Raw genomic sequence first — 27946 nt, 5'->3', positions numbered from 1 at the left:
TGCACAGGTATACTCCATAGTGACTATTGTTTTTCTGTGTCAGACCCAGAGTCAACCATTTTTCTAAGGAGAACTAGGTTTCTTCTAACAAGAGACAATTAAAAAACAAGACCCGGGCACTGTTGTGTTACTGTTCATTCTGCCATTTTATATTATGAATATATAAAATCTTAAAAGTAAAAAAATAATCTAAAAGGTATCTCCAAAAAAAAAAATCTTCCTTCTCTATTCCTTCTATCTCTTTGTGCCCTTTCAGCAGTAAGTAGCCAACTTCATTTTCTCATTTATCCATCCTGTTACGTCTTTATGCAAAAAGAAGCACATATAGTATATATGGTGTAAACATAAGTATGAATATATGCACACAAAAGGTGGTATGCTATCCACATTCTTTGTCACCTTGCTTTTTTTCTTAACAATATATCCTGAAAATGTAACAACATTACTTATCAAGTCACAACAGTATTTCTCACTATTTTTACAACTGCACAGTAACTGAGTATTTCCCAATGGCCTTGGCAATAAAAAGTGTTGTCAGGCTTTTCAATATTTCACAATCCATTCTTGGGAAAATATTTATTTTATAGTCTGAAATAGTTTAGGTAATTTACTGTTCAACTAAACTATTACGAATACTTAAACATTTACACTCAAACTTGACTACCTTAAAACTGGGGTTAACGATACTATATTTGTGTCTTTTAGAAATTATGGCTTACAAAGAATGTGACAGTATAATCCAAAGGGGAGTTTTTAAATTCTTGTGATTTCATGAAGGCCATTCACACTCTACTGACGCCGCGCTCCTGTGTTTGGCACCTCCAGGTAACGTGAGTGGTGGGGAACTATTTCACTCATTCATACAAAGCACAGGTAATAAATTACTCATTTTGATAAAAGCATGAATAATTTACTCCTGTTTGTACGCTAACAGAGCACATAAGTGGCTGGATACAACTTGATCTTTTGGAAAGGATTCCTACACTATTCCTCCCGTAGGAAGTATGAGGACAATCATCATTGTCACGGTGTTGATAGCAGCTGGCACTTATTGTGTCAGGCCCTGATCTAAGTGCTCTATAAACGGCATCTCATTTAACCCTTAAACATCTTGTGAAGTAGGTACGATTACTATACCCATTTCACAGATGAGAAAACAGAGTAATAAGAAACTAGTCCATGATTGTAGTACGGCATGCACTCTAATCAGATTAGACTCTAATTCCAGAGCCTGGAATCAACTATTTTATTATAGAACCTCTAGTATTATATAAGGTCTACCGGAAAGTTCTGTCCATTTTTAGAATAAAACAAAATACAAATTTTTCTTACCATCAATAAACTTTATTAAATAATATAATTGCCATTATTAGTAATGATTTCTTGCCAGCGTGAGGGCAAATTGTATATCCCATTTTTGAAAAATGCTTTATCTTTTGATGCGAAAAACTGAACCAGTGCTTGTTTGATATCTTCTTCATTTTTGAATTTTTTGCCCTTCAAAAAATTTTGTAAGGACAAAAACAAGTGATAGTCGGAGGGTGCTAAGTCCGGGGAATATGGTGGACGCGACAGACATGCTTCTGTAGCATTTCTTCCTTGTTGAAATTCGTAAAAATTACAGTGGCGTAAATGAACTTCATCAGTAGCCATGGGTACACTATGGCTTCACACATAAGACTAACGTGAATCAACTTTGTTTTAGTTAATTTGCTACATCAGTATGTATACATTAAGTGATAAAAATAGAGAGGCACACATGCGCCAAATAAATATGTGCTTACGTGTCGAAACTTGTTGTGATAGAAATGAACAGAACTTTCCGGTAGACCTTATATTATATGGTACTAAAGAGAAAAAATAAACACTTAAAATGGTACAATAGTAATAAATAAAAAATGTTTATATTTTTTCAAGTATTTTTTGGATGTATACTTTTGAATAGAAACACACGGTAAAGTTAAATCACAGGACCTAATCAGCAACTAACCCTCAGTTATTAATCCACAAGTCATCAAATCTTTACTACTGGTCAAACCCATTGTTAACTAAATGCATGTTTTTATAGCTGATGAAATCATCAGTGAGTGCCCTCAATTTCACAGGAGCTTTGAACACAGTTCCTTCTTTAAAAAAAAAAAAAGAAGTAGCCCTGGCCGGTTGGCTCAGTGGTAGAGCGTCGGCCTGGTGTGCGGGAGTCCCGGGTTCGATTCCCGGCCAGGGCACACAGGAGAAGCACCCATCTGCCTGTCCACCCCTCCCCCTCTCCTTCCTCTCTGTCTCTCTCTTCCCCTCCCGCAACCAGGGCTCCATTGGAGCAAGGTTGCCTGGGCGCTGAGGATGGCTCCATGGCCTCTGCCTCAGGCGCTAAAATGCCTCTGGTTGCAGCAGAGCGACGCCCCAGATGGGCAAAGCGTCGCCCCCTGGTGGGTATGCCAGGTAGATCCCGGTCAGGTACATGCGGGAGTCTGTCTGACTGCCTCCCCGTTTCCAACTTCAGAAAAATACAGGAAAAAAAAAAAAAAAAGTCGGTATTAAAATGAAAAAGAAAAGAGAAAAAAATGATAGCCTTTTAATCTTAATCCAATGACAGTTCACTTTATGACTTAAAATTTAAGAACCATTGTTATTATGGTGAACTCACTAAAATATAGAAAATAGCCTGACCGGCCGTGGCGGAGTGGGTAGAGCGTCAACCTGGAATGCTGAGGCTGCCGGTTTGAAATCCCAGGCTTGCCTGGTCGGGGCACATATGGGAATTGATGCTTCCTGCTCCTGCCCCCCTTCTCTCTCACTCTCTCTCTATCCCCTCTCTCTAAAGTAAATAAATAAAATCTAAAATAAGTAAATAAATAAAATGAAATAAATAAAAATTTAAAAAATATATAGACAATACTTCAGAGGTTGACACAAAATTACTGAAAATAAATACAGCAATTTTTTTAAAAGAAGAGAAAGCATTTAATTGAAATTTCAGGAAAAGCATCACCACTGACGGGTGACTTACCTCATCTGGGAAAAGATGTAATCTCTGCATCATGGTTCTGCGGTGGAGGTTTTTTGGTAGCATGCCATAAATAGCTAGTTTTACAATCTGGAAAACATAAATGTAGGACTCAGGAAAATAACCTGACTGCTGATATAAAGATGGCAGACGCGATTGGGACTCGTGATGGGAACAGGTGGACTAGGACTCAATAGGAACGTGAAAGGGAAGAAGCTGAGACCCGAGTGGACACACGGTAGTGACAGAAAAGGACCTCCACTGCCTTGTACATTTTCTTTAGCCTATTTGTTTAATTCATTTTTATTCAGAAAAAGGATAAAAGTAAGGGATTAAAAATAACCTATGTATGTGCTGAGTTTTAGCCAGACTAAGAGGAAGTTCTCTAAGCTTTCAGATACCTGTGGCTCAAACATTCTATCAAGTAGTGAATGGACAAGGCCCAGGGAAGCTTTCATCCTGTTTCTCCCGAGTAGGGGAGATCAGGAGGTTTCCAACTCAAACACTAAGCCTGACCATCCAGGTCTGAGACCGACTCGCGAGGTCACACATCTACAACAATGGTAACGGCTAACATTCATTGAAACTTGCTATGGGTATAGTGGTCAGTGCATCCATTGCATTTGTTACAGTGATTATAACACTGAGTCTCGTTTCACAGATGAGGAAACAGATTTAGTGAGAATATAGAACTCCCCAATTTCATGTATCTAATAAGTGTTCAAGCTCGAATTCAAACCAGGCAGTCTAATCTCAGAACAGATACACAGTACACACAATCACACCTATCATGTGCTTCTCTCCATAATTTAACAAGACAAAAAGTCCCCTTTCTCTACCAAACCCATTACCAATATGGCAAACTAACGTATCCATGATTTACCTTCCCCTTCTAAGGTTATCCTCACTTTGGGTTAGAATGTGATCTCACATGTGTTGTGTCACCCTGTGCCCCATAATCTCCTGGGGGCCTCCTGGCATACAATGCATACACATATATGGTGAGCTCTTCATAAAACTACTGTATGAGACATATGGAGTGTTACACAGACTTTTATCATCTGTACTCACATTTCAAGGATATAATTTCACATGTATGAAAGCTAAATGCCAGCCCTGGCTGGTTGGCTCAGTGGCAGAGTGTCGGCCCACCGGCGTGTGGATGTCCCAGCTTTAAATCTTGGTCAGAGCACACAGAAGAACTGACCATCTGCTTCTCCATCCCTTCCCCTCCCTCAGCCATGGCTCAGTTTGAGCAAGTTGGCCCTAGGCACTGAGGATGGCTCCATGGCCTCACCTCAGGCACTAAAATAGCTCAGTTGCCAAGCAACGGAATAGCAGCCCCAGATAGGCAGAGCATCACCCTGTAAGGGGCTTACCAGATGGATCCTTGTTGGGGTGCATGCAGGAATCTGTCTCTTTGACTCCCTGCCCCCACCTCTCAGTTAATTGAGAAAAAAAAAAAAAAAAAGCTAAATGCCCTAAAACAATACATGTTAGAACCGGGTTTCACAATGAAAGTGTTTCCCATTCCTTTTATTTTCTCATCAAAATCTTTCTAAACATAAAAGCTAATGGCAGCTCATATATCTTTTGCATCTACTGTCTAGGTTGATGCTGTGAATACTTCATGTTCCTCAGCCACACAGACACTTTCCAGGTGGTCAGGTGCCGCGCGGTTAGTGGTCACTACACTTGACAGTGCAGACACAGAACACTTTCATCAAGGGGAGATTTCTACTGGACAGCACAGGTCTAGAAACTTGCCTTTAAAATTTTTAATGTTTTAGACTGACCAGACAGTGGCGCAGTGGATAGAGCATCAGCTAGGGACACCGAGGACCCAGGTTTGAAACCTTGAGGTCACCAATGCTCAAGTACTGGGTGATTTTTAGCACCTGAGACTGATGCATTCCAACCAAGTTATCTTCAGCACCTGGGGCCACAGTTGAACCAATTGAGCTACTGGCTTCAGGAGGGGAAGAGGGAGAGAAGGGGGAGAGGGAGGAGAAGCAGATGGTGGCTTCTCCTGTGTGCCCTGACTGGGGATTAAACCTGGATGTCCATAAGCCAAGCCAACACTCTATTCACTGAGCCACTGGCCAGGGCCTGAAAATATTTTGAAACATTTAATAACCTACTAATAATCAGACTGTACTAATAATCAGAAGAATGCATTATCAAACCAATTCTCTGACAAGCCACACTCCAAGTACTGATTCACAAACTGTCTGCTGCTCCAGACAGACATGCGGTGGAAGTCAAATGACCTCTTCCTTAACACGCCATTCTTTTTCAAAACACAGAGTCAAAATTAAGACTTTAAAAAAAAATTAATATCTTCTATGAGATAATTATTCAAAAAGGATTTAACTCTGAAATATTTTCCAAGCTTCCATCAAACATTCTGTAAAACATTTCAGTCTTTGTTTATATATATATATAAAAAAAGAAATTTGAAACAATTACTACATTACCCAAAGCCAAATTCTCAACATCAAAAAGTTGGACTCTACTGCCTCCTAGTGGACACTGAGCATGCCTAAATAAAATAAAATATTAGCCTAGCCTGACCTGTAGTGGCACAGTGGATAGAGAATCGACCTGTAATGCCGAGGTCTCATGTTTGAAAACCTGGGCTTCCCCAATCAAGGCACATATGAGAAGCAACTACTACAAGATGATGCTTCCCACTCCTCCCCCGCCTTTCTCTCTCTATCCTCTCTAATACTTCATAAGATGTGTGTGTGTGTGTGTGTATAGATAGATATATAAACTTTAATTTTAAAAACCTTTTAATGTTAAAACTATAATTTGTTGTAAAGATTATTGTATACATTATCAGCAGCAATTACAACTTTTTCATACCTTTAAATGCAATCCATATTATGAAAATAGAATACTTTAATTTTCTTTAATACCTGTAAGTCTAACAACACATAAGTTATGAAATAGACATAAAATAGTTAAGCAATCTGAGTATGTTTTTGTAAAACAGGTATGAATGATAAAAATTAAAAATAAATAGTAAAGCATGGAACTTCTGAATGTTATGTCAGGCCTTATTATAACAGAACATGCCCCCCCCCCCGGGAAATTTTAAGGACTACCACACCAAACAAATGGTTGCATCTTGATGTTTATTTTGTTCACCATTAAAAAAAAAGAATGTCTTCACTGTATAACTTCGCTCATTTTTAAATGCACTTAGGTAAAAAGCTAAAATAGTTGCTAGTGGGAAAATGCACCTATCCTACAAGTGGTTTCCAGACTAGGATTTTAAAGAGTTAAGGAAGGCAAAATGAAATTGGTAAGTGGCAAAGCGAGACCTTGCTTTAGCAACACTGAAGACTAATATTAAGATAAGAAACTTCTCTCAGGAAATAACTCAAATGATAAAGTAATAAACATTAGTGAAGTTAATTATGTAAAGTATGGCACCAACTGGAGGCCAGAAGTAGGAGCCAGCACTACCAGAAAGAGCGCCAGGGCCGGCGTTTGCCTGACGGCACTAGCTCAGTGCAGGGCTAGGGCTTAAAGGACTGCATTCTGGGGGCAGGTAATGGGATCAAAGACTCCCTCTGAAACCTAGACTTTCAACAGAAAGATAACACCCAGAGTGTAGGGTGAGGAAATGAAAAATAGAAGTCTTTCCTGATAGCTAATGCTAACTATGTGCCTCACCTCACAAGGCCTTGAGGTCCCCAAATCACCCTTCTAGTGAGGATCAGAATCTAAAGAATAGCTTAAAGAGGTCTGAGAAAATCCAGACGTATAAAGTATACTTCAAAGAGCCCCGTGGCCCCCGCCAGAAGCTCAGTAAACCTTTCCTGAAGAAATTCACTTAAACACACGTCTCAAAGAATTCCCAGAGATAAAGTTTCAAGTACATGAGTTTACCAAGTATCGTGAGGAGAAACAACCACAGGTTCAAAAAGACCGCAAATATTAGAATCAAATATAAATGCTAAGAATCAAGTTTAAAATGCTTAAAGGAAAATGAGAGGGAATCAAATATGATAAAAGAACAGAAAGACTATTGAAACTGCCTAGCAAATGTTATAAACAAATAATAGAACTTTAAGAAAAGAATAAAATAATTGAAACTAGGTACTCAGTAATAGGGTCAATAAAATTAGACACAGTTAAAAAGATAAGAGAAATAGGCCTGACCAGGCAGTGGTGCACTGGACAGAGTGTCGGACGGGGATGTGGAAGATTCAAAACCCCGAGGTCGTTGGCTTGAGTGCAGGGTCGCTGGCTTGAGCGTGGGATCATAGACATGACCCCATGGTCACTGGCTCAAGACTGACGGTCACTGGCTTGAAGTCCAAGGTCTCTGGTTTGATAAAGCTCATGGTTGCTGGCTTGAGCAAGGGGTGACTCACTCTGCTGTAGCCACCTGGTCAAGGCACGTATGAGAAAGCAATCAATGAATAACCAAGATGCCACAATGAAGAACTGATGCTTCTCATCTCTCTCCTTTCCTGTCTGTCTGTCCCTATCTGTCCCTCTCTTTGACTCTCTCTGTCCCTGTCCAAAAAAAAAAGAGATAAGAGAACTAGAACACAGATCTAAAGAAATTATCAACAATGCTACACAAACAGAGAGACATAAAGTACAGGAAAGTTAATGAATCCTGTACAATAAAGTGAGACACTCCACTGTACATATAAATATAATCAGCTTCCTAAAGGAAAAGAACAGAAAAGAATAAAGGGAGTCGACATTAGAAGATATAAGAACTGACAGATTTTCAGAACTGAAAACACAAATCCTTAAGCAAAATAAATAAGATCTAAAAAGAAGCATGAAAGTGAAACCCAAAGAAACAGTTAAACTGACATCTGACTTATCAGTAACAGAACAGAAACTAGAATCTGTTTAATAGCTTCAAAAAGCTGCAAGAGAAAAAATGGTTAATCTAGTACTGCGTATGTAAGCAAAACTGTATTTCAAGAATAATGGCAAGGCCCTGCCAGGTAGCTCAGCTGGTTAGAGCGGTGTCCCAATACACCAAGGTTACAGGTTCGATCCTGGGTCAGGGCACATATAAGAAGCAACCAATGAATGCATAGACATGTGGAACTACAAATTGATGTTTCTCTCTACCTCTCTCTCAAATCAATAAAAGAAAAAAGAATAACAGCAAAATTGAAGGCAGTTTCAGACAAAAAAGGAGAATTCACTATGAAGAGAATGTTATGATAGGAACATCAATAAAAAGTACTTCAAAAGAAAAATTGAACCAAGAAGAAAGGCTGAGTTTCGTGAATTGTAGGCAAAGAAAATTATTTAAAAACTAGCAATTGTATAAAATAATAATAATGTTGAATTTGAAAGGATTTGTAAAAATCTTGACTAGGAAAAGCATACTGTTTGTGAGGGAGAGTGGGTGATAAAAATCTTCTAAGGGTCTTGATTGGATTTGAAGTAAATATGTTGCTTTATCTTAGACTTCTAATAAACTCCAATCTAGAAGAAGGTAAGTAAGAGAGGGACAGAAAGGAGAAAATAAAATTTAGCCTAATAAAATCTAAAGTTAAACTGTAAAGTGTTATATTAGGCTAATACATTGCTCATAAAAATCAGAGGCTTTTTCAAAATGAATATGAAACGATAAAAAAATCCCCTTTTTTGAGCAGTATACTATCAAAAGAAGGTTAATATAGCTACATTGTGTGTGTATGTATGTATATATGTATGTATATATGTATGTGTGTATGTATATATGTATATATATATCTTTATTATATGCAGCTTAAGTGTCTGTCGCCGATAGCTTATTGGTTGCTTGCTTAACTGTATTAGCCAATGGGGTGAAGTTGCCATGGCATTCAAATAGTCCCACCTTCTGGCATTCCACCTCACAAATTGAGGTTAAAGAGTGGAGCAATTATTATGCTGTTTAACACCAGAAGAGGTCTTTGCAATGGTACAAGACTAGAGGTTCTCCAATTGAAAAATAATGTCATAATAGCTAAGTCTTTGACTGGCTCCTCTAAAGGTGAAATACATGTCATTCCAAGAACTGATTTGGCTCCATCTCAAACAGGGTTGCCGTTTCAATTGAGACGTAGACAATTTCCTGTAAAACTTGCCTTTGCTATGACCATCAATAAGTCTCAGGGCCAAACGCTTAAGTGTGTTGGCATTTTTTTTTTACCTGAGCCGGCATTTGGACACGGTCAACTTTATGTTGCCTGTTCAAGAGTTCGTGAAAGAACGGACGTAAAATTAAAAATGATTGATGGTCCTCTGCAAGGCGAGCTTAAAAATGATGGAAAGATCTACACAAGAAATGTTGTGTACAAAGAGATCTTTGACATGTGAATTAACATTTTATTATTTAAATCACCTTTATTTATTGAGCTAGCGGTGGCTCTTAAGAAATGTACCGCCAGTGGTTTCCTTCATTTCACTCTACTTTAAGCAATTAAGCAAGTAGAAGGGGGAAACCCCATGGGGCAGTAAGCAAAGGGGCATCCTCGCCGCCTGCCCTGGGTAATTCAGTTTGAATTAGCAGACACCTTTGCACAAATCATTTTAATTACAATTTATAATATCTAGAACAGCGGTCATTTCGTATGACCGCCGGGCTTTCTAGTGTGTATACACACACACACACACACACACACACAGTGTGTCTTTAAAGTCATGGTGCACTTTTGACCGGTCACAGGAAAGCAACAAAAGACGACAGAAATGTGAAATCTGCACCAAATAAAAGGAAAACTCTCCAGTTTCATATCTATTCAGTGCAGTTTGATGTGGGCTCACACACAGATTTTTTAGGGCTCCTTAGGTAGCTATCCCGTGTAGCCTCTACAGACTCGTCACTGACTGATGGCCTACCAGAACGGGTTTCTCCACCAAACTGCCGGGTTCCTTCAACTGCTCATCCCACCGAGTAATGTTATTCCTATATGGTGTCGCTTCGTTATAAACGCTCTGATATTCACGTTGCACTTTGGTCACGGATTCAAATTTAGCGAGCCACAGAACACACTGAACTTTCCTCTGTACCGTCCACATCTCGACTGGCATGGCCGTGGATGGGCTGCTCCGCTGTATACACGGTGTTACATCATCATCTGCACATGCGCACATGCTGCCACATCATCCTACAGAAACTGGGAGGGTTTTCCTTTTATTTGGTGCAGATTTCACATTTCTATCGTCTTTTGTATACACACACACACACATATAAAAGTAGACCTCACCAATAAAGAAGGTCAGTGTGTACCCTGATCAATTTAGGAAGAGTATAATTCTAAACTTAAATTTATCTAACACTAAATCTTCAAGACCTACAATGCAAAAACTGAAAGAACTGTAAGAAAAAAATCAAATCTATAACTGAAAATTTTTTTTAAATTTAAATTACTTTGCTTTATCAGAAAAACTTGTATCACAGGTAATTTCTGATGTATAATTTTATTAGAGCCAGAGATCATCATATCTTCGAGAAAAACAAACCTCTGAGATTAGAATGGAAGACAAGAAACAGATTTCATTTTATAATCTACCTTTATCAAGCCATTCAGAGCACATCAATTCCTCTATGTATTACTTTGACATTTTATAACAAGTCATTAATAGAAAACACACAAGCCAAAAACTTTATATCCTTAATCCTATAGTCAATCAACTTTTCTCAGATTTTTAAAGACATGATAATAAAACTCACTTCTTTTTTTAAATGTTTTTAGAGGAGAGAGGGGCGGGGGAGAAACAGGAAGTATCAATTCGTAGTAGTTGCTTCTCATATGTGCTTGGACAGGGCAAGCCCAGGGTTTTGAACTGGCGATCTCAGCATTCCCGGTTGACACTCTATCCACTGTACCACCACAGATTAGGATAAAACTCATTTCAAATAACAACACCTCAAATACCAAATAGGTTTGTAATGAGGTGTACCTCATTACAACTTTAAGCCTCATATTTTCTAGGCTTTAGCTGAAATACCCCTCACTCATTTCTTAGATTTTTATCAGTCCTTATATGGGGTTTATTTTGCTTTATTGAGCCTTAACTAAAATGCATTAATGATCTACACTGAGAATATGCCACAAGTGGGTCTGACCCTTCAGAGACACAAGCGGAAACATAACATCCTGTGAACCGGTGAGCCCCCCTAGTTATCCCCGCACTGGGAGTTTTCACATAATCATTTTTTCTCTGAGGCTGAAGTCTGTGGTTTGATCTTCTTAGCAGCTTCCAGAACAGAAGCTGGGTTTACTTTATCTCCAAATTCTTTCTCTCGGTGCTCGAGAAGAATGCCCTGCTCTCCTGGTCCCACCACAAAAACTCCCCCGAGGATGAAGCCTTCGCCTTCCAGGTTTCCAGAGAAGCCTCCGTTCCAGGCTCGGAGAAAGTTGTTCCAGACACCCAGCCGGACAAACCCCATGAACATCATCTTGCGCTTTTGAGGCCCATAGAACTTTTTCTTTTCATCCAGGAAGATTTCTCCTTTGAAATAAGGCTGGAAGTCCCTCACTTCAGTCCTTATCTGCTCCTTCACTACTGCATACAGAGGGACGCCCAGCTCATCCAACTGGGGCTTCAGGGAGGACAGGTCTGCGGCCTCCTCTCGACAGAGAAAACAGCCTGGCCTCCGCACAGCCATAATCACAGCTCCGTTCTTTTCCCAGAGCTCCTTTGCTTTGAAAGTCCTTGGTTCCTTCTCCAGGGTTTTCAGATCTATCTCCTCCAGGTACTGCAGGGTTGCCTGCTGCGACTTGGACAGAAACATGTCTGTGTTGGCCAGAAGCAGAGCCAGGGCAGCGGCCCCCAAGGCCCCCGCACCGATGGAGCACATTCCCATGGTGAAGAAACTTGGGTCCTGGAGGAAAGACATTTCTGCGTGGGGGCGGGGCCCATGTGCCTCGCAGAGCCCTGAGTGCAACGCGTCCCGCTCGCGCTTCCCTCCCGCCCGCCTTCTCCCGCGCCGGACGCTGGGGGCTAGACCTATAACTGAAATGTTAATCTATCTCTTTCAGGTAATCAATAAGTCAAATGAACAAAAAAAAGTCATAATATAATAATATAAAAACTGGAACATTTCAATATTATTTGCTGGAATGGATATATATATATTTATTTATATATATCTCCCCCAAGATATTTTCAGCAAACACATCATATTTTAGGTGATCATACAGGTGTCAAAATTTTTTTAAAAAGCATCAAAATTCTGTCTACGGCCATACCACCCTGAACACGCCTGATCTCGTCTAAAAAGCATCAAAATTCTTTGACTAAGTGTAAAACGTATTAAATAGTAATTTAAAAATATATACAGAATTGAATGATAGTGAAATAATACTTATCAAAGCTCGTGTGATACAGTTAAAGGGAAGAATTTACAGCCTTGAGTGGTAGCTACATTAGAAGAGGAAAAAGACTGAAAAAGCAGTGTTTGAACCAGCCTTTCCCCAGACGATAAGTAATAAAAAACACAACGGACTTACGGCCACCGGGTCCTTCTGGTGAAGCTGAGCAGCTGTCACTTGTTTAAACCCACCTGGGTAACTGTCAAAAGAACAGAGGCAGTAAAACTGGGCGTAGGCCCTGGTACAGTGCTCTTCAATATTCTCTTATAACAGAAAAACTTTTTATTATGAAGTTATATTTATTTCTGGAAACTATGCTATTCATTAGTCTTAAAAATTAAGTAGTAGCCTAAGTTATTTGAAATGCTTTTCTCTTTAAGTGGTCAATTCTCATTATTTCATAAAAAGTTCCACATCTTGGAAAATTTCTTGGCATAACTACTTATATTTCAATTGAAGTTAAAATGATCATTCATTCATTTACTCATTCATTCATTTTGTGGTAGCTCATTACTGCTTAAATAAGAAAGAAAAAGCAACGATCAAAATGTTTCATATTCCCTGCCAAATTAGACAAAATGTTTGTATAAGCTAGTGGTCCAGTTTGGAAGAAATAGTGATAGAGCATTTGGTTCTAAAGTTAAGTTCAACCTCTAAACAAGTCTTGATCCTGTTTTATTTATTAACTAACATTTATATCTTGGTCCTTAGTAATAAAATAGTTCATTGTGTTCAGATCAAAATTATATATAAAATGGGTGAACTGGATTAAAAAGTGTTCATGTGAGGTAATATTGGTGGCAGCTCAGTAACTGGGTTCTGCAGATTAATGCCTGGATCTATGAATAAATTTGCTAGTGGCTATCCGAATAGTAAGAGGCAACTTGCTTTACCAGTTTTTTTTTTTTAATTTGTTGTGTTTACATAGTTACAAGTATCCCCCGAATATATCCCCCCCCCCGTGTTCTCCTTGATACCCCCTTTGCCTCCTCCCCCTACCGCCTCCCCCCTTCCCTCCATGATTTACTCTCTTGCCCTCTATCTCTCTGTTATGTGTGTATACTTTCACTAATGTCTTTCCTTTCTTTGATCCCCTCCTTTCATCCCCTTTCTCTCTGGACTCTGACCAAGCCTTCTCTGTCTCTATTCCGCTCCTCAGTTCACATTGTTCATTGGATTCCTGATATGAGTGAGGTCATATGAGTTTTTCTTTCTCTGCCTGGCTTATTTCACTTTTGCTTTACCTCTTTATATGAGTTTACTCATATAAGAAAAATAATGTCTGCCCCATCTTCCTCTCAAGGTGTGTATGAGAGTCAACTGAGAATATGTTTGTAAAAGTGCTTAAGAAATTTAAAACAAAAACAATTCAGATATAAGGTTTTATTACACTGAATGGATGAATAAAGCCTAAATGATTTTCAAGGAAGGAAAAAAGAAAATGTAAAAATCAGTGAATTCTGCAAGAAAAGTTTAAGATTACCTAAATGTGCTTCCTTTAAGTTTCTTTTTTAACAAGACTTAAAAACATTTGAAAATGATTTAAAGAACCATCTTTTAGGAATAAAATTTAAGAAAGCATATTTAAGTTTTCTAGGAGATAATTTTCAAACTTAAATTCTTTTGTTTTATGGAATTTTGGCTTCAGAAAAAGAAATACCTGTCTAGACTTCTAGTCCTGTAGTCTTTCTCTCCACGGAAAAATACTTTACATCCTTCTATGCTAAAGATGATCTATTTTTAACACTGGGATAGCAAATTCTAAAGTATAATACCATTTACATTTTCAGAAGTCTTGATTTTACACTGAAAAATTTGGACAGTTACTGTAAAATTCTGATTAGCGGAATAACTTGAATAATGCAATACTCAGGTGACTTGTTTTCTAGCTCTTTAAAAAAGTTAAAATATTTTAAATTTTAATTTTGAAGAGAAATGTTTGAGCAGGGCACATTATATTGCGCACTGAAAATAATACTTATAAAGGGCTCTCTGAGAATCTTATATTAAATGAAAAATGATATATAAATGTATTAAAATATTGAGTCAAAGGATTATTTTTGATTCCTTCTTTAAACTTCTCTGTATATCCTAATATTAACATGCATTAAGACTTTTATAACTAGAAAGTTAGATTTTGAATACATAATTGCAGTAAAGTATTGGGAGCATAATATAAGTAGAATGTACAAAGTGTAAATCAATAGAAACAGAGAAATAACAAGCAATGATTGTATCTAGAAAAGAGTGACCACTCCTGACCAGGTGGTGGCGCAGTGGATAGAGCTTTGGCTTGGGACACGGAGGACTCAGGTACGAAACCCTAAGGTCACCAGCTTGAGCGTGGGCTCATCTGGTTTGAGCAAGGTTCACCAGCTTGAGCCCAAGGACGCTGGCTTGAGCAAGGGGTCACTCACTCTGCTGTATTCCCCCAGCCCCCCCCCCACATATGAGAAAGCAATCAATGAACAACTAAGGTGCTGCAACGAAGAATTGATGCTTCTCATCTCTCTCCCTTCTTGTCTGTCTGTCCCTATCTGTACCTCTCTTTGTCTCTCTGTCTCACACACACACACACACACACACACACACACACACACACACAGAAAAAAGAACAGAGTGACCAAGATACACTGTAATGGGGATATCTGACGTACAGCCACACAAAGAACTCTGAAGGAACTACAGATGTTTAAAGCCCAAGGTAAAGACAAACCAGTGGGCACTGGCTGATCACGGTCTCAACATTATCTGAAGAACATTATGTAGCCTGACCAGGCGGTGGCGCAGTGGATGCAGTGGATAGAGCATCGGCCTGGGACGCAGAGGACCCAGGTTCAAAACCCCGAGGTCGCTGGCTTGAGCACTGGCTCACCAGCTTGAGCATGGGGTCACTGGCTTATGACCTTATGGTCACTGGCTTGACCCCAAAGGTTGCTGGCTTGAAGCCCAAGGGGGCTGGCTTGAGCCCCCGGTCAAGGCACATATAAGAAAGCAATCAATGAACAACTAAGGAGCCTCAAGGAAGAATTGATGCTTATCATCTCTCTCTCTTCCTGCCTGTCTGTCCCTCTCTGTCTCTCTTGGAAAAAAAAAAAGTTATGTCAAAGAGACATAATTATTTTACACTGTCCCAAAGAGTAAGACCCATGTGAAGCTATAATAATACATTATTACTCAATGGCATGAAGATCATAGTATAAAGCAGGCCATTTCCAAGGTGGAATGAATGGGCTGTTTTATGAGCTACGAGGTCAGTATTAGTTAAACTCAGGCAGACCTACCTACAACTTAAAAGGTATGCTGTGGAGATTTTAGATATTTTCCAAACTTGAGATTCTGCATACCACTAAGACATCTCAAGTACTTTCAGATGTTCAGGATGGTTCTCAAAATACAATAGCAGATGTATTGGAACTACAATAGCAGATGAATTATACATAACAGAAAGAAGTGAGAAGATTGACTAAAAAATAATAATTTTGACCAGAAAGGTTTATGTGAAAAGTTTCCAGAAAAAACAAATACTGTCAGATAATAACTAAGATTTGGTTCAGGTTTGTTTTGTTTTTGATTGAGTAAATTACATATATAACATGAGTAAAATTAGTATTTTCTTAAATGCCAAATTATAAAAATATATATTATTCTTTTAAATAATATCTATGGTATTTTTTTAAAATTTATTGATTTTACAGAGAGAGAAAAGGGGAGAGGGGGAGAAAAGGAGAAAGATGGTGAGAGAGAGGGTGAGAGACAGAGAGAAACATCAATCTGACCTGTATGTGCCCTGACCGGGGACTGAACCTACAACCTTTGTGTAACGAGACAATGCTCTAACCAACCAAGCTATCTGGCCAGGGCAGAGCTATGGTAGTATTAAAGTAGTATGTTTCAACCGCCTATCTTCCATGATAATGGCATCATCTTACCCAGTGTGTGAAGAATATACTTTTTGCTCCCATTTGTTTCCAGAAAATGCAATGTGCCTTGTGTTCATTATGACAACATGATCACCGCAGTCACCTAGATTTAAAAAGAAAAAAAAAAAAGATAAAAAGACTTTGCATGAAAAATCATGACTTTAAGAGAAAGTGTCCTTGATTATTTACAAAGCTTATCAAATATAAAGCAAGTCACAGTGCACCATTCAAATCCTTGAACAGTTCCTGTTACTGCTTATATAACGTCTAAGTATAGAAAGAGTTGGCTAGCCATTTGGAAAATCCCAACACTGGAAGGGAAAAGAGAATTTAATAAAGATGCCAGTGCCCACAATACATCTTTAAAGGCAGACTATTGTTATTTCTATCATATCTTCATATTAATAATTATACTTCATTAAAAATGTTTATATTAAATACTTTTAAATATCTAATATAAATTTCCTCTTAAAAACAAGAGAAAATGAAAACAATATGCATATCATTATAAAAAAGCATGTTTGCCAATAGGTAAATTGAAAACAAATGTAAAACATCACAATTTATTATTCTTCTCAAATTTAGAGAACAATAGAGTACTATGATCTTATGCTTAACTACTAACCCAAGGTTTTTTCCAACCACATTTAACAAGTCAAATTTAAACTGCCACTCTCAATGATGACTACATACATACTAGACAGGATGGGATGACCTGAAAATGAAAATATATGCACTGGAGTAATTTTCCAGTGAAAAGTACCCCTAAGTCTGGCTGTTTGTCTTACAAGAACAAACAAAAAAAAATCTCAACAGTAAACACGGACATTTTCACATGAATGTCTATATATAACAACAAAAAAAGAAATCAGACACATTTATTAAATGCCTGTTCTACTAAAAGAGAAACAACCCTCATAAGTCCATAGTCTGTGCAGGGCAAGGGGAAAGGAAAGAGGACAAAGCAGGTGGGTTTTCTCCACGAGAGCCGAAGGGAATGCAGAGGCATGAAGGAAAAACCCGGGAAGCTTGCTGTGAGTGTGTTGGAAAGGACAGTTTGACAGTATTTGGTGAATTAGGGTGACTGAAGTTCCTAAAAGTGACATCTGGTGGGCAGCTAAGGCAGATGGGGGCAAATGAGCATGCATGACAAATACGGAGGGTTACAAGATAGCTACATAAGTTTCTAAGACTGCTGAAATCCCATAGCCTCGCTCCAGGCATTTACCAGTGAAGAAGCTAAGGCCCGTTAAGATTAAGCAATTTGGCCCTGACCAGTTGGCTCAATGGTGGAGCATTGGCCCGGTACGTGGAAGTCCTGGGTTTGATTCCCCATCAGAACACACAGGAGAAAAGACAGTCTGCTTCTCCACCCCCCCCCCTCTCTTTTTTTCTCCTCCCACAGCCATGGCTTGAATGCTTTGAGTAAGTTGGCCCCAGGCACCGAGGATGACTCCATGGCTTTGCCTCAGGCACTAGAATGGCTCAGTTGCCAAGCAAGAGAGCAGCAGCCTCAGATGGGCAGAGCATGGCCCTGCAGGGGCTTGCCGGGTAGATCCCAGTCAGGGTGTGTGCAGGCGTCTGTCTCTGCCCCCCCCCCCCCCCGGCCTCTCATTTAATAAAAAAATAAAACGATTAAGCAATTTGCCAGCAGCTCACTCACCAACTTACTTATACCCTGTTCAGGCTCTTTCCACAACACCTATTTAGGGGAAACTGTCCCCATTCTACAATAATATAGCTGAGTGACAGGGAGAAAATGGAATCTTTAACTTTCCATTGAAGCTGAATTTATTTGCAAAATTAAGATTGCAAAATTAAAATAATGTTATAATTAACACTTGAAATAGACTGACACTTAACTGAACAGTAAGAGAAAAATGTGCAAACTGGGTATCTTTAAGAACATCAAACATTTTTTTCTAACAAGTCCTTAAGAGATTTAAATAAATAATACAAGGCAGAATACTAGTGATTAAATTAGATCTAACCTAATCTTTGTTGCGTTATTTAGTATACTAGTATTAATAACATTAACCTTTAACAACTGTATCCAACTTTTATTTCATTCCATGAAGAACAGACGTATTTTAAGATACTTAGTAACTTTAGGTAATGCCTAAAAAAGGTTTCCCTCTGCTTCTTTTACATGCTTATATAGTCCTCTTTAGATAATTAATTTATGGGCAGGGAAGAGTGGAGTCTTCATGAAGAATAAGTCATAATCCAAACATCACCCTTTTTTTTCATTTATCAGTGAAAAAGAACTATGTTCAGAAAGTTCCCGAGTCCCAAATTCTGGAGGAAAGCTCTAAAAGGAGGAGGAACTACTTTTCCTAGTTCCACATAATTTCAATCTTGACCCAGACCTCACTTTCTTAAAATATAATCTTATAAATGGAAAGTTGATTTTCCACAACACTCCACAAAGTTCACTGGACCAATAAAGTAGTTCAAATATCATATAAGTTATGTTCAAATACATTACTGGTTAATCTTTATAGCCATTCCAGAATATATGACCATCATTTGTAATACTGTTTTTCTGGGAAATTGAATGCCAATTTTCATATAAACATGTTTACAGTGATTATGAACAAAACAGTACATGCTTGATAAATGCTGGTAAAAAGAATGAAATAAACTAAATACGTAACATTTGTAAATTGAAAATTGCTTGCATGAGTTTTGATTTTAGTGACATCTTGTGGACAGGACAAGTTTTGCTGGTATGTTCTATATTACAGTTAGTGTGAAACAAAAAGATAATTCAGCCTTTAAAACTTTAATTTCTAATTTCGTAGAAAAGCTATTCTCTATTCTAGAAAAGGATGTCGTGACAGGCAGCCACAAAAGCACGTATGGAATACCTCTGCAACAATGCCGCTGGTAAGGAGGCAGAATTTTAATCCAGGGACAGGTAAGTGCTATCGTTTAAGAAGGAAATTGGGTGTCTACTAATTATACTTTTCCCCAAATTTTGCATCATTAGCATTTCTACAGAGACAACCTAAGAGATCTTGTTTTTCACCTTGTTGACATCTCTGCTGAGAAAGCAAATTAGCAGGAAAACAGCATGAGTACTAAGAAGCACCACAGTGGAGTGGAGTGCGTGATTTCCAGTATGAGGGAGAAAGTGCCGGGTCCTGGTCCCGGTTCTACAATAACATAGCCGAGTACAGTGAAAGGTCGCTTTATTCTTCTTGACTTTTGCATTCTCATTTATCAGTGAGGTGGTTAAACAAATAATGTAAAGGGCAAAGGAATGAAACAACCGTATGAACTGGTATTCTGTGACTATGACATTCTTCTGACCACCCCCCAAAATGATACTTTTAAAATAAGGAGACTTACTATTAGTCAAGCAGAAGTCTGCTGATCACTGTTTCACTTTGCAAGTTCAGCTGATCCGAATTAGCCTCCTCTCTGAAAGTTCTTTGCAATCCCCACATCAACACTTGCAGTGCTTTCCTGGTCATTCATGGACATGCGCAGAGTGACGGATACTCTGAGTAGCGTATTGTACACGTTTCCAGCTGAGGTCAAAGCCAGTGATGCTCTTTTTTTTTTACACCTCTTGTACTATAAACAAGTGTTGTCTTATGATCTACTTGATGCCAGGCATTTTGGCATTTTTTAATTTTAACTAGTGACTTCAGTGTTTAAAATATCCCCCAAGCCTGATGCTGAAATGCTGTCCAGTGTTCCTAAGGCTGCGATGTGCCTTACAGAGAAAATACATGTCTTAGATAAGCTTCGTTCAGGCATGAGCTATAGTGCTGTTGGCCATAAGTTCAATGTTAAAGAATCAACAACATGTCCATTAAGTAATGTGTCTTTAAATGGAAACACACACAAAACAAGGCTAAGTATGTACTGATTGGTGGATGAGAATGTTGTGACCAGAGGGTCACAGGAACTTATTTCTGTATTTCCTACCTAGACACAATGGTTCAGTGTTTATGAATTCAGTATTCATGGTGACTATAAAGAAAGTAACTGCTATGAGTAATGAGAACTGACTGCACTTTTAAAATACCTGTTTAAAAGTGTCAATTCAGAATATATTTCTGACAAGCTTCTATTATGAGCCAGACATTGTACTAAGTGTTTGAAAAACAAATATTAACATGATAAAATCCTTAAATCACATTCTCTACTTAATAAATTTTACGGCTTCCTTTGCTCCCTAACGGCAGTTTTCATTATGTAAAGGAAAAATGGTAGAGCAACAGGTATAAGAAGTTGGAGAAATCAAACATCCTTTCTCTTGCCCAAATCCAACCATGCAGAATATTCTTCCCCTCACTCCATAAACCCAAAAATCTAATTTAGCCTAAATGATGTGTCCCTGGTTAAAAGTAATGTCTTCATTTTCAAAACTGGTATTCATGAATGCATGCAGTCACTCAACAAACATGTACTGAATTTCAACCTTGTGTCAAGCACTCTTAATAGGCACAAGGGACACAGCTGTGAAAAAATCGGCCAAGTTCTTTTCCTCATGGAATTTAGTCTGAGGAAGGTAGGCAGGTGATAAATATTTCCTGTAACAAGTCAGGTGGTAAGTGAATGCTAATATTTTTTCAAAAAGGCAAGCTAAGGATTGAGAGTGGAGGGCAAGCAGATGAAGGAATCGATCGGGGAAGGCCTCTCTCTGAAAATAGACGACTGAGCAGAGATCTGACCGATGCGAAGGATTCAGCCACGGAGGTATCCGGAAAAGAGCCTCTAGCAGAGCCAGCAAAATGCAGAATGGTCCTGAGGCAAAACAGTGCCTGGCGGACAAGGTGAGGCAGAGTGGTTGGCCTGAGCAGATCACCAGAAGTACAGAGAGGTGGGAAGAAACTCACGCAGGTTAAGAGGCCACGTGATTAGGCCCTTGGAGGGCATTTGGTAGAACTTTGCCTTTTGCTCTGACTTTCATATGGAAAAAAGGTAACTGCAGCTGATTGCAGAGAAAATACCTACAAAGTAGGCAGTAGTAGAAACAGTGAGGATGCTTTTGGAATAGTCCAGGATAGAGAGTACAGTGGTTTAAAATTAGAGTAGAAGAAAGAGAAGGTAAGAGTTGGCCAGATTTCAGAAATACATATATATTGTGTATATATATTTTTTTCAGACATATTTAAATATACAACTGAACAAAGGGGAGTCACGGATGAATCAAAGACTTCTAACTTGAGCAACTATAAGGGCAGAGATGCTATTAGTTGAGATGAGAAAAACTGGATGAAATAGGCTGGTCTTGGGGGAGAAAAATCATGAAATAAAACATCTCCAAATGGACTTATTCTATTGGATATGCCAATTAGACACCCAGGATTTTTCCGAATAGAAACCTGGCTATGTGAGTCTGGAATACAGGGGGAAAAAAAATCAAAACTGGAGACATCACTTTGGGAGCCATTAGCATATAGATTATATGCATTTAGAGATATGAGGTTGGTATAAAATGGGGTTGTCCCAGGCAAACTGGTCTGTAAGGTTTTCCTATGACTAAACCATATTCATTTTAGTGTCCTAGTGGCTTTTTTTTTTTTTCCCATTTTTCTGAAGCTGGAAACAGGGAGAGACAGTCAGACAGACTCCCGCATGCGCCCGACAAGGATCCACCCGGCACGCCCACCAGGGGGCGACGCTCTGCCCATCCTGGGCGTCGCCATGTTGCGACCAGAGCCACTCTAGCGCCTGAGGCAGAGGCCACAGAGCCATCCCCAGCGCCCGGGCCATCTTTGCTCCAATGGAGCCTTGGCTGCGGGAGGGGAAGAGAGAGACAGAGAGGAAGGCGCGGCGGAGTGGTGGAGAAGCAAATGGGCGCTTCTCCTATGTGCCCTGGCCGGGAATCGAACCCGGGTCCTCTGCACGCTAGGCCAACGCTCTACCGCTGAGCCAACCGGCCAGGGCCTCCTAGTGGCTTTTTGGCAAGAAATAAAGGATCATCAGGAAAAAATGAGGTCCCTAAAAGCTGCCCAAACTACTTCAAGATTCTATTCTGCCATGTGGTTATTACTGACAGAGCTAAAATGATACTCACTTAGTTGATGATACACAGGCTTATGCAATCCTTGAAGTTTAATTGATGCCACAGCAGCAAGTTTGCCAGGGGGCTGCAGTTTCCCATCTAAGAGATACCAAACTCGAGCAAAAGTGGCCCATTGCTTGAAAATGCAGAAGAGGACACAAATAAAATTCTAATTAAAATAGAAATAATTATTATACAGCATCATATGTATTCCACAGTTAATGCCAATAACTACTTTTAAATAAAGGTCCTATCACTAAACAATTTTTAGTTTTGCTTTTATTTCTATTGCTGAAAAAGGAGGGGGGGTCTTTTCTGATTATTCTGCAAAGGTTAACACGATAATTTTTCCTGCCTGCTTTTTTACTGGTAATACACACCACTCTTTATTAAAAACATTCCAAAGATTTATTTCCCTTTACATTATTGACTCAATTTTTTTGTAACACATAGCATAGAATTGGGAAGGGCAATAAACACGTATGAAGTAGAAGTTGTTTATGGGGGCCTTCAATAAATATATATATAAATAAAATGTAGATATATAAATACAAATATACATAAATATAAACATTATATATGTATTTATATATAAAAGTATGTGTGTGTGTGTGTATATATATTGAAATATATATATTTTTTGAGAGAGAGAGTCAGGGAGCTAGAAACAGGCGCATGGAACTGCTCCTTCATGTGCCCTTTGAACTGGCAACCTCCACGCATAGGGACAATGCTCCAACCGGCTGAGCTATCCAGCCAAGGCTTAAAAATACTTTGACGTTAGTGGATATATTACATTGAAAGATGAGTGGCCAATTAGGAATTGAAGACTATTCAGGAGTTTAAATCAGAGGGAAAGTTAATCGGAGAATGTAGCTGGGAAAGTATAGATAGATGATGTTGAATAAACCTAAATTTAAAAAACTGCCTTAAACATCTTCAGGCTGGCTTAGGTATAGACCAGCAGTGCCTTCAAACTCTAAGACACTTAGAGCCCAGAAAGATCTAGACCAGATGTTTCCGTTATGCACATACACAAGCAGCTAAACCAGGGGTCCCCAAACTTTTTACACAGGGGGCCAGTTCACTGTCCCTCAGACCGTTGGAGGGCCGGATTATAAAAAAAACAAACAAACACTATGAACAAATCCCTATGCACACTGCACATATCTTATTTTAAAGTAAAAAAACAAAACGGGAACAAATACAATATTTAAAATAAAGAACAAGTAAATTTAAATCAACAAACTGACCAGTATTTCAATGGGAACTATGGGCCTGCTTTTGGCTAATGAGATGGTCAATGTCCGGTTCCATATTTGTCACTGTAGCCATAACAAGTGATATGACGCGCTTCCGGAGCTGTGACGCATGCAGCTCGCATCACAGGAAGTAGTACTGTCCGTAAGCAATGCAGCCTTTACATCCGCATCCTGTGCTCCTCTCACTGACCACCAATGAAAGAGGTGCCCCTTCCAGAAGAGCAGCGGGGGCGGATAAATGGCCTCAGGGAGCCGCATGCGGCCTGCGGGCTGTAGTTTGGGGACCCCTGACAATGCCAGAAAAAAAAATACAAGGCTAGCTAGTCTTAAACTTAATGACCACAAACTTCAAATCAGCCTGTAAAACTGCTTACCAATTCTGTTTTATTTTTCTAGTCTCTGTCTGGTTCCCCAAGCATATCTTTTGTCAGATTTACCCCTATTCTATATATTTTGATGACACTATAAATCAGGGGTCTCAAACTCAACTTAGCATGTGGGCCGCAGAGCAAGATCACAGCCGTTCGGCTGGCCGCACTAGGTCTACAAAAGGCAACTGTTACGCAACACTTTTCTCACTGCAGTTGAAAACAAAAAAAAAAATCAGTACAAAACTGTTCAGCGGGCCGCACGCGGCCCGCAGGCCGCGAGTTTGAGACCCCTGCTATAAATGGTATTTTTAATTTAAATTTCTGATTGCTTGTTACTAGTATATAGAAATAAACTTCACTTTTGTCTATTGGTCTTGTATACTGCAACCTTGCTAGAGATACTTATCAGTTCTAGTAGCTTTTCGTAGGTTCTGATTTTTTTACACAGATGATCATGCCTTTTTTTATAAATAAAGACAGCTTCTAGTTCATGCCCGTATCTTTTCCCTACCACTGCAGCATATGAACTAATGAAATGATTCAAACTGCAGGAAATCTACAGGACAACCTTCTTTCTTCAATAAATTGCAAGAAAAAAAAGATGATAATAGGAATCTGTTTATTAAAAGACAAACAATAACTTTTATTGGATTTTGGACCCTACTCCAAATAACTTTTATTGGATTTTGGACCCTACTCCAAAAAAACAAAGTATAAAAATATTATGAATTTGTATAATATGTGATGTGATAACCTTGGAAATCTGAACACATGCTGATATTTTATATTAAGGAATCAGTTAACTTTTCATTTAGTTTTGATAAATATTGTGATTTTTTAAAAATCCTTACCTTGTAAAGAATATATTGAAATATTTACTGATGAAATAATGAGTCTAAGCTTTACCTCAATTCATAAAGAAGAAAAGAAAGTGAATGGGAGTACAGATAGAATCATAGTGGCTCACTGTTTTCTGATAGTGGGTGATGTCTCCTTTTATATATGACTGAAATTCTCCATAATAAAATTTAAAAGAAAAGTAAATCCTGACTTCAGTACTCCATCAGCAACTGCCTCATTTCTTTCCTCTCCTTGATCTTTACTCCAATTCGTCTCTCCACGGTCCCTTTTTAAGATACCCCAACCTGGCTTGTGTCCTCCCACACCCATCACTATCACTCTACTGCCTGCCAAAGTTACCATAACCTTCATGCTGCTCAATCCATAGGGCAATTCCAAGTCCTCCATACAGTTGGTCATTTTTCTCCCCTGGGTATTTTTTCTTCAATTGATATCCAGGACACCACCCTGTGTTGGTTTCATTCCCCCTACTCTGCTGGCTCTCCTGTTATCTCTTGCCTCTGAAATGTTCCAAAATTCAGTTGTAGTCCCTCTGTCTTCTCTATACTCCATTTCTCAATGACTGCATCCAGACCCATACCTTTAAATGACACATGTATAGTGATGACACCCAAATTTTCACCTCTAGCCTGGGCCTCTTTCTTGAACTCTATACTTGGATCCAATTGCCCTATTAACATCTGTATTTCAGTTCTTCTTAAACCATATGTAGCAAAAGAATAGTTAATTCCCTAATCCATGGTATGGCAATACTTTAAAGGAAAAAAAAAAGCCTCGATAAAATTAAAATGCTGCCACAATGCTACAGTATTTACACAAGTATTAAAATGTTTAATTCCTGTATTTACCTAACTAGGGGCAGGTAATAAACAGTTACCTATCCCAGGAAGGAATCACACTTGGAACCGGGCTAGGCTAAGAGACATCTTAAACCGAAATACAAAACTGAACTGTTCTTCCAACTGAATCTTTCTCAGTTGATGGCACACCCTTCTGGTTGTTGAAACAAAAACCCTAGAGTAATATCCTTGTTTCTTCTTTTGCTATCCTCCCACATGCAATGCTTCAGGAAATCCCACTGGCTTCACCTTCAAATAAACCCTGACCTTTTTCAACACTACACTGTCACTACCCTGGTTTGTGCCACCGTCGTAGCAAGCCTGGATTATTTGCAATAACCTTCAAAGGGATTCTTTGCTTCTATCCTCCACCAATCCCCATCTTTATTTTAAACTCTGCAGCCAGAGCGCTCCCAACACCTGAGATGTTACTCCTTGGCTCAAAAACCTCCACTAGGTCCTCATTTTACTAAGCAAAAAATCAAATTCTTGCAATGATCTACAATGCCCTATGTGATCCATCTTATTAGCTTTCTGACCTTCTCTCCTAAAACTCTTGCTGGGAACAAAAGACATGAAAAGGGATGACTTAAAAGGAGAGAGCACGAGTACAAAGAGAACAAGAGCCAGTGCTGGCCAGGATCATGACCCTCCTGTGTGCTTCCCCGACGTACCAGCAGGCCCAAGGACTCGGCTTGCCTGCCCACTTAGCTTCATTAAGCCTGCTGAAGCCACTGACTTCCTCCTGCCAGTGTAATGCATCCCATTCAGCAAGAGAGCTCACCTGAGGCGCCTTAGAGAAACTCGACATATTTCCACACTAGCAGCACTGTCGTCCTTCCTCCAGGGGCCAAGGCCGGTTCGCAGGATCACTGGTCTGGCGGGAAACGCGCACATTCAGACGTGAAAGTTCCTAGGCCAGCCCGCGCTTGTCTGCTTCTCCGCTCTTCCTGGGTCCTCTCCAGTCCTCCCACGGCCGCCCTTTCGTCATGAAGGAGGAAATAATAATATTGTTGCGAGAATAACTCCAGAAATTGACCCTTTGCTACAAAAGCTGCGAATACCGACCGAGAGCTCACAATTTCCAGCCGGCCTAAGCAAAGGGGACCGGAAGTGCGTCACAGCGCGCGGCTGTTTTGATGTGGAATCCCAGCCCCGGACCTGGGGCTCAGCTCGGAGAGATGGATCGGTACCTGCTCCTTGTGATATGGGGGGAAGGAAAGGTCCCAGCGGCGGCGGGCGGGGAGGCGGAGCAGCGGCCAGGGTCGCCATCCGCTCAAGGTGCCGGGAAGCAGCCAGGTAGGTGCTGGGCTGAGAAAGAGCGGGAACGGCTGGCGGGCAGGAGAAGGAATTTGAATTTGTGATCTATACTTGTCAGAAAAGTTAAGGGATATTTTATCATTTCAAATTCATTTGGAAATATCCCCTAATTTTTGTGAGCAGTATCCTTCTGCTGCGGAGGTAACTATATGGAGTTGTCTCTGGAAGCTGTGACTCCGTCTGGGATCGAACTAATAAGGGCTGACATGTTTCATTATCTTTGTGGGAAAACAAGGACAAATTGGTGGATGGAAGATTTCAGCGCCGGGAAGGTCTTGGCAACAGTAGAAATGTAATTGAATAAATTTCCTGTGCCTTAGTAATGGAATTTCTGTTTCTTGGAAATATGTGCATTCCATAGGTATTTCTGCCCACTGTGTTGCAAATGCAGGTGATATAGAAAGGAACAAAATGGAAAAGGGTCATAGTTTTCTAGAGTTTACATCCTAATGGGAGGAGACACTCCATACATAAGTTTAAAAAATGATCATTTAAAACATTTCTTTTTTTTTTTTATTTTTTATTTTTCTGAAGTTGGAAACGGGGAGGCAGTCAGACAGACTCCCGCATGCGCCCGACCGGGATCCACCCGGCATGCCCACCAGGGGGCGATGCTCTGCCCACTCTGTCGTAATCAGAGCCATTCTAGAGCCCGAGGCAGGGGCCACAGAGCCGGCCACAGAGCCATCCTCAGCGCCCGGGCAAACTCTGCTCCAGTGGAGCCTTGGCTGCGGGAGGGGAAGAAAGAGACAGAGAGGAAGGAGAGGGGGAAGGGTGGAGAAGCAGATGGGTGCTTCTCCTGTGTGCCCTGGCTGGGAATCGAACCTAGGACTCCTGCATGCCAGGCTGATGCTCTACCACTGAGCCAACCGGCCAGGGCCTAACATTTCTAACCATTTGAGAGGGCACTGCCTTTTGCTGTTCCAGTCTAGACTCTTGCATTTTTTTGTTTATTTCGATATAGTAGGCATTTTGAAGAGAAAGTTATGAGGTTGTATACAGGGTT

At 39.6% G+C, this 27946-nt stretch overlaps 2 protein-coding genes and 1 non-coding gene across 6 annotated transcripts in view; 2 read left to right on the top strand and 1 right to left on the bottom strand.

Moving 5' to 3' along the window:
• The window catches only part of MRPL13 (mitochondrial ribosomal protein L13), a 41125-nt gene extending 14408 nt beyond the window's left edge, over positions 1-26717 (bottom strand). Inside the window, exons 1-5 of one of the 3 annotated variants that reach the window (XM_066265749.1) lie at positions 26405-26717; positions 22300-22423; positions 16272-16365; positions 12478-12538; positions 3008-3094 (exon numbers count right to left, since the gene is read on the bottom strand). In XM_066265749.1, the coding sequence (XP_066121846.1) occupies positions 3008-3094; positions 12478-12538; positions 16272-16365; positions 22300-22423; positions 26405-26431 (393 nt within the window). In that variant the 5' untranslated portion in view covers positions 26432-26717. Of the gene's footprint in view, positions 1-3007; positions 3095-10422; positions 11850-12477; positions 12539-16271; positions 16366-22299; positions 22424-26404 lie in introns of those variants that run through there. The other 2 variants (XM_066265747.1, XM_066265748.1) reach the window with 2 other exon arrangements.
• TRNAT-GGU (transfer RNA threonine (anticodon GGU)) lies at positions 2150-2225 on the top strand. Its single transcript has one exon. It is a non-coding gene; the product is annotated as a tRNA-Thr (tRNA).
• A 50-nt stretch (positions 26718-26767) lies between the features above and the next one.
• Positions 26768-27946, top strand: part of MTBP (MDM2 binding protein) — a 70443-nt gene continuing 69264 nt past the window's right edge. For both annotated transcript variants that reach the window (XM_066265745.1, XM_066265746.1), the window contains exon 1: positions 26768-26919. In XM_066265745.1, the coding sequence (XP_066121842.1) occupies positions 26802-26919 (118 nt within the window). In that variant the 5' untranslated portion in view covers positions 26768-26801. The remainder of the gene's footprint in view (positions 26920-27946) is intronic.

This window comes from Saccopteryx bilineata, chromosome 3 (assembly GCF_036850765.1).
Source record: "Saccopteryx bilineata isolate mSacBil1 chromosome 3, mSacBil1_pri_phased_curated, whole genome shotgun sequence".
Lineage (NCBI taxonomy): Eukaryota > Metazoa > Chordata > Mammalia > Chiroptera > Emballonuridae > Saccopteryx > Saccopteryx bilineata.
The sequence above is the reverse complement of the archived record's forward strand: the minus strand, read 5'-3'. Positions and strand labels throughout refer to the sequence as shown.